The sequence below is a fragment of the Chenopodium quinoa genome, unplaced genomic scaffold (assembly GCF_001683475.1).
Source record: "Chenopodium quinoa cultivar QQ74 unplaced genomic scaffold, ASM168347v1, whole genome shotgun sequence".
In the NCBI taxonomy this organism is placed as follows: Eukaryota; Viridiplantae; Streptophyta; class Magnoliopsida; order Caryophyllales; family Amaranthaceae; genus Chenopodium; species Chenopodium quinoa.
Window position 1 is genome coordinate 1331437 of NW_018743283.1, and position 13517 is coordinate 1344953.

The following is a 13517-nucleotide window of genomic DNA, read 5'->3' on the forward strand; positions in this document are numbered from 1 at the left end:
CAATTTACTTCCCTTTCCCTCACATCAATAACTTAATACTAAAAGCGAAATCAGTGATGACACATGTCATTCATTACTTAAAAATTTTCCATCCAATTTTTCTTTCCTTTTTTATTTTTTATTTCATCAATTTTCCAAGAAAAATATTTATAGCCTGTAATATTCTCTTAATGAAATATTCTTATATGTGTATGTTTTATATTAATTAATTTTTGTAATATTCTCCAATATTTCTATAATATTCTCATGTTAATATTTTCATAATATTCTCATGTTAATATTATTATTAGGAAAAACCTTACTTCTATATAATAATCTCATGCTAATATTTTTTTTTTTATTTTTTTTATAATAGTATTTGATTTTTCATTATGTTAATTAGTTGACTTATATATTATAATAAAAACATAGGAATAACTCACTTTTTTAAAAAAAAAAAAATTGATTTTTATATATAGAAAAATAAAGTTAAAGTTAATTAAACTTGTATAAACAAATGCGCATGTCAAAATTGTATCAACAAAATAGGGATATGATAAGATATATAGTATGGCTTCTAAATAATCAATAACCCCTAATTTTTTATTTTATTTTTTTTATAAAGTCTAACGCATCAATAGCATTTACCCTTTACATGCATCATTGTATATATAAAAAAAAAGGTAAAACATTTTTTTTTTTTTTGAAGTTTATAAATGTAATTCTTTGTTAATATATAATTGTTAAATTAATGTTAATGTTATAGCATGACACATGACTTAAACTAGTTATCAAACTATAGGCCTATATTACAACTATTACACTTTCTACTCAATCCTGGCATCCCTCATATTTCTCAGATTTACTTCGTTCTTTTTTAGTTGATACGTTTTGACTTTCAACACTTTTACAAAACATATTTTAACTAGCTTTTGCAATTTATGCTTATGAATAAAAAATAATCACGTGTGACATTTTTTTTTTTGGAAGAATCATGTGTGATATTGTTAAAATCATCTCAATGTATATTTTCATAATATCAACTTTCAATAAATTTTACTTATTCATAATTAAAATTATTAATCATTGAACTTGCGTGTTGTCAAGCGTGATATAGGAAACATATCAACTAAAATTGAGCAAAGGAAGTATTACATCAGTAGATCGTTAATTTATTTAGCAGAGCTAGTGTATGCAGTCAATTTACTTCCCTTTCCCTCACATACTTCAGGCTTACATATGGTTTGAAATCAAGCTTGTGTGAAGCTGCTACAGCAGCAGGGAGATAGAGGCAGTGGTGAATGTGTGCATGACATAAATCATTGTCAGAAGCTAATCGAGGATTCAAGATGAGAAGTTCGAGTGATCCATATTTACATGGAAGGAAACCGAGCGGCGGATTGATTGACTAATTGCGGCGTCTCTCAAGACTCAATTGAATATCATAAACTCCGGATGAACTTGGGAAGATACTTCAAGAGGATGCTAGAGGGGGTAGCAATGCCCCGTTTAGTTCCTGCTTAGTGTTTAATTCTTTTATTTTTATTTTGTTTTGTTACTTTCTTTACTGTTTTTTCTTTTTTCTCTTTGGATGTAATATCCTCTCTTGGATCAAAAAAAAAAAAAAAAAAAAAAAAAACATATGGTTTGAAATCACTTGTTAATCGTTGTAGTCATGGATGTGCGCATGTTATAGACCTTATAGTAAAACACCAGAATGGTATAATTGCCAGAGTATGGAGATAATTTTCTACTCCCTCCGTTTTCTTTTGTTCTTAACGTTTGGAATTATACGCGGTTATTAAGAAATTGTGTAAATTTGAGGTAAATTGTCATAAATTCAATCATTAAAGGCACAATTGTAGTTAAAAAGGGAATATTGTACATGTGGGGTAAAAAGAGTAGGCAAAAGTAGAAGAGATACGAGAGAGAAAGTAATAATGAGTATTGAAAACCAATTAAAATATTATAAAAAGTACATTTAGGTCTTGTTCTCTTCACCTTAAAAAAATAATATTAAGTAAAAATAATTTCAGTCAGTAAAAATAAGTTCAGTTTAGTAAAATTAATTTCACTTCAGTAAAAATAATTTCAGTTCAATAAAAATAAGTTCAGTTCAGTAAAATTCAGTTTTCTTAAAGAAGAATTATAACAGAAAATCAGTAAAAATAATTTCAGTTCAGTAAAAATAATTTAAGTTCAGTAAAAATAATTCCAGTTCAATAAAATTAAGTTTAGTTCAGTAAAAATAATTTCAGTTCAGCAAAATTAAGGTGAATCAAACAGGGCCTTACACATGAAAAGTAGATGGCAATTGAGTATTTAAATTATGGAAAATGTTATACATAGCCCTTAGGGCTACATATAAGCATTAAATTTACACTTAAAAATCCTAAAAAATTAAAAAAATCATCAAAATATAAACACTAATAACACTGATTTACGCGTGTTTTTGTCATAAATTCCTAATTTTATACAATTTCCAAAAGTATATTTAATGCTTATATATATAACATTACCCTTTAATTATATAGCAAGGATAATTTTGTCTAAAATCAATGACCTGAAAAGGAAAGATGTAAAGAATAAAAAGGAACACCCTAAATGGAAACGTAAAAAACAAATGGGAACGGAGTAAAATACACTTCATATATTTATATGATCAGATAAACTAAGCAGGAATCAGCTTCGTAGTTACCGGATAAGAATTTCAGAAGGGCACAATCATATTACAGTAAAGTTTACAGCACTAATATTAATGAAAATTTCCAAACATCTGCATATAAGAAGTCATGTATGCTCCACAGTGAACATAAACCCAAGTCTAAACTATAGAGACAAGTTTAGCATATACCTAACAAAATTGTGTGAGTAACGACTTAGCCCCAACAGTGCTCCCGTCATTTGAATTGCAGCTACGACAACTCTGGTAGCCTGGAGAAGTATATATTCAAATTTGGTGTATTTCGTGATATATATCCACCATTTTCACAATGATAATCCCTGCTAAGAGAAGAGAGCAAAGAATAAGCAAAATATTTCTCACAAACAAAATATTATACTTTCTGGCAACTTATATACCTTAATTCACCCAGATAACTAGATTTTCACCCTTGAATAAATCAACTGGCAGTGAAATTAAGCAGAACATCTAGGAGCTAGCTATTACTCTGTAAATAACCATATGAACCTAAAAGTTGAAAACAATAATTTTTTTTTTTCATAAAATTCAAAATAAATACCTTGTACTAGTTTTGGAAGCATTTGTATTTTACACTTGCCATCATAATTCATAACAATTTAATTAAACGAAGCAGAGCATATGTGATCAGGTTGCCAACACTCAAAAGCTCAAAGCAGAAGAGCTAAATATAGCTTAGATGCTTAAGCAGTTAAGCTGGCTGCATGAAGTTAAAGTGAGAAATTGAAATTTGAAAACAAGCAGCATAAAGAATGGGAAAATAGAGATACTTGACCCAAAAGACCAAACTGGGGAGCAAATTATAACTAGACTTGAGGAAAAAAATTGAAACAAACACCCAATATTATATGGCTTTCTGCCATTTAGAATGGCATATTCACCAACAAAACATGTACTACGTATTTCCTAACAAGATCACGCATGACTATTTTTGTATATATCAGTACGAAAAAATGGCCATAATTCACAAAGTTTAATAAGAAAAGAGGCAAAGTACAACTAAAAAGAGGAAATCGTATATTTTTTTTATCAGAACAGAAATGACTCAATGTCTTAATTCAGTACATCTAATATAAAAAAGTACGTATTATTATACTATCAACCATTTTCAGAATACAGGTAATTACATAATAAAAAATTATCATAACAATATAAGGAATCAGCAAGCACAAAAATCAAGATTCAAGAACATAAGAGCATTTGCAGGAGTGAGGCTGGCCATCCAGATTCCAGAATACACAATCACATACTCCGTATAATACTTCAGTTTCTCTCTATAATGTTATTTTTAATATAGTAATGGTTTAAATTTGGCTTTTCCAATGTATATTTTTTTCCAGAAATTAAGTTGCAACGATAATATCAGAGATCACAAGCCACATGAAGTTATACACTCATACCAATCTCTCAACATAATTCTCTGTTTTTTTTTTTTTTTTTTTTTAATGGTTTTCTTACAAACATTTTGAGGGTGGGGGGAAAGGGGGGGGGGGTGGAAGATAGAAGATAATGCACTGAATATGTTATACAATACAATAAGAGAGAATGCCATTAATGAAGAGAGCAAAAGATAAAGCCCAATAAGATAAATATTATTACCACATGACACCGGGATTGAAGATCAAGTCTGTTGTACTACTTGACTTGAAAGTGCATTTAAAATCAGGATGTCATGCTGAACATCTCACTAATTTTTTTCTTCAACCTCTCTACAGAACTTTGTACCTGATGCTGCTGTTCAATGTTCATGCTGCTCATCATGGAGGACTGCTTCAAAGGAAAAGAACAGGGCAATTAACGTGTTGTGCCAAGAGTCAAATTAAACACTACTTAAAGTTCAAAAAGCCTCAGTTCCAGCTTTAATAGAAGCTTAAGCCTCAATTTTAAGATGAAAGGCGACACTGTGGAGTACAATGTAACAAAGGAGTCCATGATTTCAAGAGATCAAATGCAAAAGCAATATTATCCTATCATTAACCCCTAAATTCAGAAACAAAGGATTGAATTTCTCAAAAACAGAAGGATTTCAAGGGTTGTCCTATAAAAAAAAAAGGAATTTCAAGAGATGAAAGTCATAACCAATGCACAAACCTGTAGTAAGAGTATGCTCTGAAAAATGTTATCAATTTCTGTCTGGCATGTAAAAAGAACTGTTCGCATTTTGCTATCCATGGACATCATTATAAAAATGGAAACAAGAGCTCTTATTTTTCTAGGATGATCTCGTGTAAGCTGAGTGTCTCTCAAGAAAGGTAATTCACCAGATTCACCAACCAAAGATACCATTCTATCAAGTAGAAGTTTACAAAATGTGGAGCTTCTATCCAGCAGAAAAAAGCAAGGAAGGAGATAATCGTGCCATGCATAGAAGTTACTGGATGCCTTTTGCTCCTCCTCGGGTACCGGAAACAACTGCATAAAGACCATAAACTCAAGTGAGCCCTCATATAATGTTCAACAATCGACTAGTAACCATTGAAAACAGAAGTTCACAATACCAGAAAAAAAATTATCATCATTATCAGGCATATAGTGTTTTTGGACTAGGGAATTTCAAGGAAATCTAGAGGGGATTATTTTCAATTATACTACGTAAAGAATAGAAAAGGGAGCGGGATAGGGATAAAAAGGGATTCATTTTCCTTCTTTTAATAAACTACGTCTTTCCACTATTGTAAAGATCTGCAAGGAATATAAGATTTAAAAACTTGCCAAAAAAATATGTTCCAATGGCCTAAACAGTATTTATGGCCTACATACACATATCATGCAGAAAAGAGCACATATAGAATCTGATCACCATTAACAAACCACAAAAAAAAAAAAAAAAAAAAAAAAAAAAAAAAAAAAAAAAAAAAAAAGAAAAGAATAAAAAAGTGGAGATAAATGTAAGTCAAGATGGAAGCTTGGAGATGTAATTATCTAGATGGAAGACATCCAAAAGTGCAAAATCATATAATAATCATATAACTAATATATAAAGCTAAACTTTTAGCCAGGTGACGAGACAACGACACTTGGCGTTCCAATTTTTTGCCAAGTATCGTGTACGCATGATAGAGTTATATAGAATTAAATTTGTAGGATAAAAAAGTTGGTTTAGAATTTTATTAAATTTTAAAATAAATTTTTTAATTTAGAGTTTTATTTTCGATAAAATGCCAATATTTCATATGTACAAATTGAATTATAATTTTATTCAAAAAATAATTAGATTTTAACGCTCATAAATTATCATATAATTTTTTTTTATATCATAATATTTTTTTGGAGCGAAGGAATTAGTTCAAAATGTACCACATCCATCATTTATAATAGGATATTTTGTGAAAAACTACCTTTTAAACTTTGAATTTTGCGAAAAAACTACCCTAAAAACAAAATGTTGTAATTAACTACCTTATAAAGTATAAAATATTGTAATTAACTACCTTATATTATATAAAATGTTGTAATTGACTACCTCTCACCGGAATAACACATTTGATTTTTATTTTCAAGTATTGAACATGTCATGTGAGGTTCACATGTGAGGGTCACATGACCCTTTAACGACTTAATTCCCCCCTTTCTCCCAAATTCTCCCACTTTATACCAACTCTTTTCCTTAGCAATACGATTAATCATATTTTAGATTGTTTATTTGCAACCCCTTTGATAATTATATGGGCTGAATTGGTGTAAAGCGGGAAAATTTGGGGAAAAGAGGGGGATTAAAGTCATTAAAGGGTCACGTGACATGGTCAACGTCGAGAAATAAAAGTCAAATGTGTCATTTCGGTAGAAGGTAGTCAATTACAACATTTTAAATTTTATAAGGTAGTTAATTACAACATTTTGTCTTTAGGGTAGTTTTTCGCAAATCTGGAGTTTAAAAAGTAGTTTTTCACTAAAAAAATCCTTTATAATATATTCTAATCAATTAAAATAATATACTTCACAATCTAATGTAATTTTATTACTGTGTGTAGACCTGTCAATCGGGTCGGGTCACGAGTCATTTCGGACATGGTCAAAAAATATTTTTCACCAATATTATTATTATTAGTCCTACTACATTACACATCAATTCCTAAGTAATTTTGTATCAATGATATGTTTTAAAATTTGACATATAGATTAAAAATTTATCTTAAAATTCAATAAACAACCCGGGCATCGCACGGGCACAAAACTAGTTAATATATAAAGCTAAACTTTTTGCCAGGCCACGAGGCAACGACACTTGGCATTCTAATTTTTCGCCAAGTGTCGCGTCACGTTGGATATATATAGATAGACTTCATAGGGTAAAAAAATTAGTTTAGAATTCTATTTTCAATCAAATTTGGATAGAATTTTAGGGTAAAATTGTTAGTTGAGAGTTTTATTTTCGATTAAATACCAATATTTCATACGTGTAAATTGAATTATAATTTTATTCAAAAAAGAAATAGATTATAACTTTAAAAAAAAATACCAATATTATTATTAGTCAATTAAATGACTACTACATAATTTAAATCGTCATAAAAACACATCAATTTCTAATTAATTTTGTATTAGAGATATATTTTGAAATTTGACATTTAGATTAAAAATTTATTTCAAAATTTAATAAACAACCCGGACATTGCACGGGGCACAAAACTAGTAATATGATAAGAAAAAACGAATGAGTTCACACATGCAGCAGTGACAAAAAAGGCTTAATCAATTTTTACAATCATGGTCAATAGAAAAAAGAGGTATGCCATCAAAATGTGACAGTTCCACAAGAGCAACTTTCACACAATTTTGAAAACATAAATGGAATTTTTCAAAAAAAAAAAAAATCACTCAATACAATTTTGGACAGCAAGCCAAAAAAAAAAGGCACAAGTGTGTGCATATAGGCATGCCAATTGTGACAGAATAATGGTGAGGTTAAGGAGCAAGAGTGAAACAAAATAACACTTACAAGTGCAACATCAATCATGTAACTCAACATAATATCACCAAGTTTAATGATGCTTTTCTCTGAAAGTCTTGTCGGTCTGGAGTCCACAGTTATAAGCATCCCCATTAATGCACAAGTGTTATGAATAGGTAATTTCTGTGACTGAGGAAAAAAAGATAGTCATAATTCCATGAGAAATTACACCAGTTGTATGGATGAATCAGCATATTCAAAATTAATACAGTTTGGATAGTCCACTAAAGAGTAGGGTTAATATAAAAGACTGGGACACGGGAGAAAGAGTAAACAACAATGAGAGCTACTCAAAAGATGTGAAAAAAATTAGCCAACTCACTATATGGTCAAGAACAACATCCTCTAATATCTGAAAAAGCAGTGATGGATCTCCCATCTGACTTAGGAAACAGCAGACACGTCCAGTGACAGATCTAAAAGTTGCTAGATTAGCCTCCTTCAATATTGTGCTACAGGTTTTCTCTGCAATGACAAGGCAAAAAACAACAAACTGTATTATATTGATTGAATAAGAAAAATAAATTGTCATACACGAAGAAAACCAGACAAGAGTCACAAGACATCCTTAATATTCAATGAGAAAATAATAAATCAAACCCTGATGATGAATTCCTTCTTTAGATAAGAAACATCACAATTAACAATTGCTACAAAATTCATTCCACATTTTTTCTTTCCATAGAGAGCCAATTCCATGGGTTCAAAATTACATCACCCACCCCCAATGGGTACCTCAGATTCACCTCTGTGTTTGATAAAGGCCATGTACATGTGAATCATTTTACTAGCAAGGGTCACTTTAACAATCCTTTCCACTGAAGCTACTATTCACCTTGAGGTTGCTTATTGTGTTCCATAGGAACTGAATTTTCAACTCTACCGTCTTGATCTTACCAGATATTTCATATAGTGAAAGTTAATGGCAACGGTAATGAAATGGGTACATCACTTACCAGATATTTCATATTGTGAAAGTAAAGTGACCAAGAAACTGATGTAGTCAACAACATGGATGTGACCAGCGTTATAAGATGAATGTAGGACTTCTATGATCCGAAATAAGACAGAGGGCTCCAAGGAATGAGCTGAAATCAATAATAGAAAAAAATATTTAAGCACAGCAGCCAAATAGCTAAAAAGGAAAGATTTAACTTCCCTCCCAAATATCAAGATTCATGGTTTAAGGCTCCACAGAAGACGACTACTCATGAATTAAGCTAAACTATTTCATCCAGACACTGTAGCAAGCAGCATAAATAGTCTCTTTTGACATGCTCCAATGAATCTAGATATAATACTTCCTCCGGTCTTTTTTAATCGCAACGTTTGGAATTTTTAATTACTCACACACACCCTTTTGATCGCCTATTTTTAATTAATACATTTGGAAAAATAGTCATGAGAGATTTTGTTTGATGTATACTTTCAAAATAGTAAATTTATACAATTCTTACTAAAAACATAATTCAAGTTATTAATGGTAAAAGATATGCATTGCAAGCGTGAAATCCTCAACATTGCAATTAACAAAGAACAGAGTAAGTACTGAACTTCAATGTATAATACCACATGTTACTACCAATTCTATTGTTTCAGGTGAACTTACATTTGACATCAATTTTCTAGCATACAAGATAGAAATTGCTTACATAAGCAGCATAATGCCAGTGAGGCAAGTAATTGTCCTTTCAGACAAGAAAAGTAATAGAGACAGCAAATGGAAAGTTCTTGAGATTCTTTGGAAAGTTCCATAAAAGGACCATAAGATATATGACCTGCAATACAAAAAGAATATGATCAAAGGACAGCACAATATGCTTGGGGTAGAGGGAAGGGTTAATACCGAATCTTAAAAACAAACAGAAGAAAGCGGTGGAGCAAATGCAAAAAAGATTGACAAGCAAGGAAAGGAGATGAACGTATATGAAACACATTTTTTTAAAAAAATTGGTATGAACAATGAAGAAGCCAAAAAGGAATATAAAATCAGAAAACTATATAGTACACATTAAGATTATCACTCCTTTCACTATGGCTACACCACATCAATCCTAGAGATGTAATTAATCTCATCTTAATAGTAAAATTGCTGTGACCACCTTTTAGCAAATTGAAAAATAAAAGAAGGTGTGTCCCTGCAATCTCCAATCATCCTGTTTATCAACAGAGCCAATTAGGGTATAGTATTAAATGAATGCTTTATTTTTTAAATACCACTATCTTTAGTTACACAATTGAGCACACCAATGATTGGAGGATGAAACAGTCAAGTTAACAGACAGTTAGATAATAATTAGACTAAAGTATAAATGTAATTCCTCTCGCTCATCTTGTTATCCTATTTGATCCAAAGACTAAAACATCACTATTGATGATGAAGATGACACCCGCAAAGAAAAGAGAAAAAGAGATATAATTCACCATTCTCTGATTTTATGCAGTAATACTTTTGCAATTCATCCTGTAGTTTGTCATATTCCACTGCAAGATCGCTGTTTGACAGTCCAATTTGTCCTAGGCGAAGCAAAAGATGCAACACTGCCTGTCAAATTGATACAATGACATGTAGGGGAAAATTAAGTCATTATGAAAGCCAAAAAGAAACATGAAGCCATTATTTGTGATATCTACAAAGGCAGGCTGTGCTCATACACGGAAGCTTGATGGCCTTTTATTGCTAATTGAATTCAGAAGCAGCCCAATCTCGTGTATCCAAGTCTTCTGACAGTCCAGTATTTCTTTATCAGCGGCATCTGAAAATAGGATTTCTTGTTTCTGCAATTAGCAAAGGTGGCTTTAGCATGGTTATCACATAGTACATGGTAATCCAAAATCAACCGTTATCATCATGACACCTTAAGGTTAATAAAATTAATAAGACGACCAACTTCAAAATATTACCTCATACAACCAAAGGGCGTGAGGGAGGAAAGGAAAGGAAAGGAGAGAGAAAGAGATAGCGAATGAAGGGAGGTGCCTACATGGAGCCATTAATGATTCATAAGAGGTCAAGGACTGTTTTGAGAAGGATCCCCCTCTAATTGGGATTGCTATGAGTTAATCAATAGTTTGATCCTTTTAAAGAACGTTGATAGTTGAGACTGCTAGTGTCAATTTTCCTTATTTTATAACTGAACCATGATGGCCAATTTTGTATCTGTGGAAGATATTGACCAACAAATATTTTCTGTTCAGGTTCCTTCAACAGCGCCACCCCAACCCAACCCCCCCCCCCCCCCCCCCCCCCCCCCCCCCCCCCCCGGGGTTTTCCCCCCTTTTCCATCTTCATTCTCACAAGTCACAATGACACATAAAATTAGTTTCCTTCAATTCCTCCCCCCCCTTTTCTGTCTTCATTCTCACAATGACCACATAGCTAAGCAACTGATCCTTACTCTCTCTATCTCTTGTCTCCTCCATCTTCACTCTCACAGATTTCACATAGTAAAGCAACTGATGACAAAATAGTAAGCTTTTCTATCTTCACTGTCACAGTTTTCAGCTGATGACAAATCTTTCTCTTGTTGAGCTTATTAGAAATATATATATAAAAGAAAAAAAAAAAAACAGTTTCTGCAGTTTATGACAGTAATTTATATTATCCTTGAGATACCAGGATGATAGTCCTCTCCACCACCCTTCTGTTTGTATAAATTATTTTGTTAACAAATATAAAACCATAAATGCAAGTTTATGATAGCTTACAAGAACAAGCATCTCTTCAACAGCTTCCAGGCAAGCCATTTTTAATGATGATTCAGGACTGCAATTCCCAAATGCTGTAGTAAAAGCCTGCAATTTATTTTAAATAAGTATACATAAGTGGACAAAAACATTATAGAATCAGACAAGGCTAATTGAAACAAAAACCATTTAGAACACTGTATTATCCAGATATCAGGTATGATGTCAAAAATCATCATGAGTCACGAAACCAATATATTTTTCAGCAGACGATAAATAATACTTCCTCCGTTCTATTAATATTGCAACAAGGATGAAATTACGCATTTCAATGCACATTTTATATGCTAAATATCTATAATTGTATAAGAGTAAAAATTATGAAAAGTTGATATTGTGAAAGTATTTTATGAGACGAATCCAACAAGATCTCACATGATTATATTTTGCTTAACGTATAAATCATATTATAAGGTCAAACAAGAGTGATGAATAGTGCAAAAAGTCCATTGTTGCAATATTAACAGAACGGAGGAAGTATTGATTATCCTCTTATAGAGTTCAACAACCATACAACTATACAAGACACTAAGACTATTAATAATCTTTAATTTGAAGTAACAGCTTGTATATGTGATTCACCATTGTGGAAAATCCAGATAAATAAATCAGCTTATAGGTGATATCTTTTTTCCCTTACATGAGCAAGAATATAAATTTACAAGCAGAACCTACTCCCATTTATGTAGCTTGTAACTCTCCATTTTGGTCAATAAATGTTCTCTTTCCATTGCACATATTTATCCAGCTAAGCTAACAGGAAAAAGAACATTGATCCTCTGTAGGTCCTATTTTTCCCCAGCCGAAGTAGGCTGGAGATATACGAAAAGAGAGACACAATAAAACACCTCTACACTTATTAAACCTTAACAGTCTCATGTAAGAAAAAAAAATCTATGATTGGATAAAAAGTGGAGATGTCCTCCAGCCAACATAAGACAAAGATAGAACAGCCCTGAGTGATTAGCCAAAGATTTCTAAATGTAAGTGTTATTGCTCTTAACAGATCCAAGTCATAAACACAACTCTCATACCTGAATGGCATTCAGATGGTCATCATAGAGTTCCGAATTCATAAGAACTGGTGCCACAAGCCCACAATCATCATCAACAAAAAATTGTTTTCAGGAACTATACGTTTGAAACCCAAACCACCCTTGACCCATCCCAGCTCACAAAATAACATCTGGTCTCTCCTAACCACACTACAGACTGAAAAAAATATTTCATCAACTTTACACTTATAAACCACAACTATAGAATTCCAAACAACTTGAAGTAGACTATTCATTACCAATTAAGGGGAGTTTGGTTTGGGAATTTCAAGAATGGGAAAGGTAATCAACTATCTTAATTCCCTTAAAAATGTTTGTTTGTTCAGTTTTTCCATCCCCTTTACGCTTACAATTCCCCAGTTTCCTTCATAATTCCCCCCCACCCCCCTTCACACAGACACATACACACACACAGAAATAACTCTTACCCCTAACCCTTAAACACCCAACAACCTTTGATCAACATAAGAGTGATGGAGTTGGTGGAGCATCGGTGGAGAGAAGAGGAAGGGGGTGAATAACTCACAGACAGCACATTATATCAAAGGGTAATACTTTCCTTTCCCCCTTTATCCGTTTCAATTTCATTCCCTATACCCCATCCAAACCAACATCCCCTTATTTCTAATTAGTTCAAGAGTTACATGACCTACTTTTCTTTTACAAGAATTATGTCCCATGTTTCCACCTTAATCTAGAATCTCAACTAGTATTGCATTGGTATCAGCACTTATGTTCTGATTTCTTTTACAAGAATTACAAATTTCACGTAAGTGACTATATAAGCACTTACATTTTTATTATTTTTATAAATGGCTTTACACACTATAATAATTAAATCTGCCTTCCCTTGTTATTTCATCAAGATGGACCAGATATCATTATGCAGAAAACAATCCTTGGTGCATAATTTTTTAAGAAAAAAAAAAAAATTCGTACAATATGTCAATAAAAAAAAATCATAGGAAAACATGGAAATATAAATTACATTGGAATCACAATATCGACGATTCAGCAGACCACTGAAAATTCCAATACATCCACAAGGTAATGATGTACTTCCCCTGTTTTCTTTTATTTGCAA

At 31.8% G+C, this 13517-nt stretch overlaps 1 protein-coding gene across 3 annotated transcripts in view; it reads right to left on the reverse strand.

Moving 5' to 3' along the window:
* Positions 1 to 2603: 2603 nt before the first annotated feature.
* Positions 2604 to 13517, reverse strand: part of LOC110735415 — a 40191-nt gene continuing 29277 nt past the window's right edge. The window contains exons 11-20 of one of the 3 annotated variants that reach the window (XM_021915607.1): positions 11340 to 11426; positions 10287 to 10409; positions 10056 to 10176; positions 9284 to 9409; positions 8588 to 8719; positions 7954 to 8096; positions 7620 to 7760; positions 4772 to 5092; positions 4280 to 4450; positions 2604 to 2985 (exon numbers count right to left, since the gene is read on the reverse strand). In XM_021915607.1, coding sequence (XP_021771299.1) covers positions 4343 to 4450; positions 4772 to 5092; positions 7620 to 7760; positions 7954 to 8096; positions 8588 to 8719; positions 9284 to 9409; positions 10056 to 10176; positions 10287 to 10409; positions 11340 to 11426 — 1302 coding nt within the window. In that variant the 3' untranslated portion in view covers positions 2604 to 2985; positions 4280 to 4342. The remainder of the gene's footprint in view (positions 2986 to 4279; positions 4451 to 4771; positions 5093 to 7619; positions 7761 to 7953; positions 8097 to 8587; positions 8720 to 9283; positions 9410 to 10055; positions 10177 to 10286; positions 10410 to 11339; positions 11427 to 13517) is intronic. The other 2 variants (XM_021915606.1, XM_021915608.1) reach the window with 2 other exon arrangements.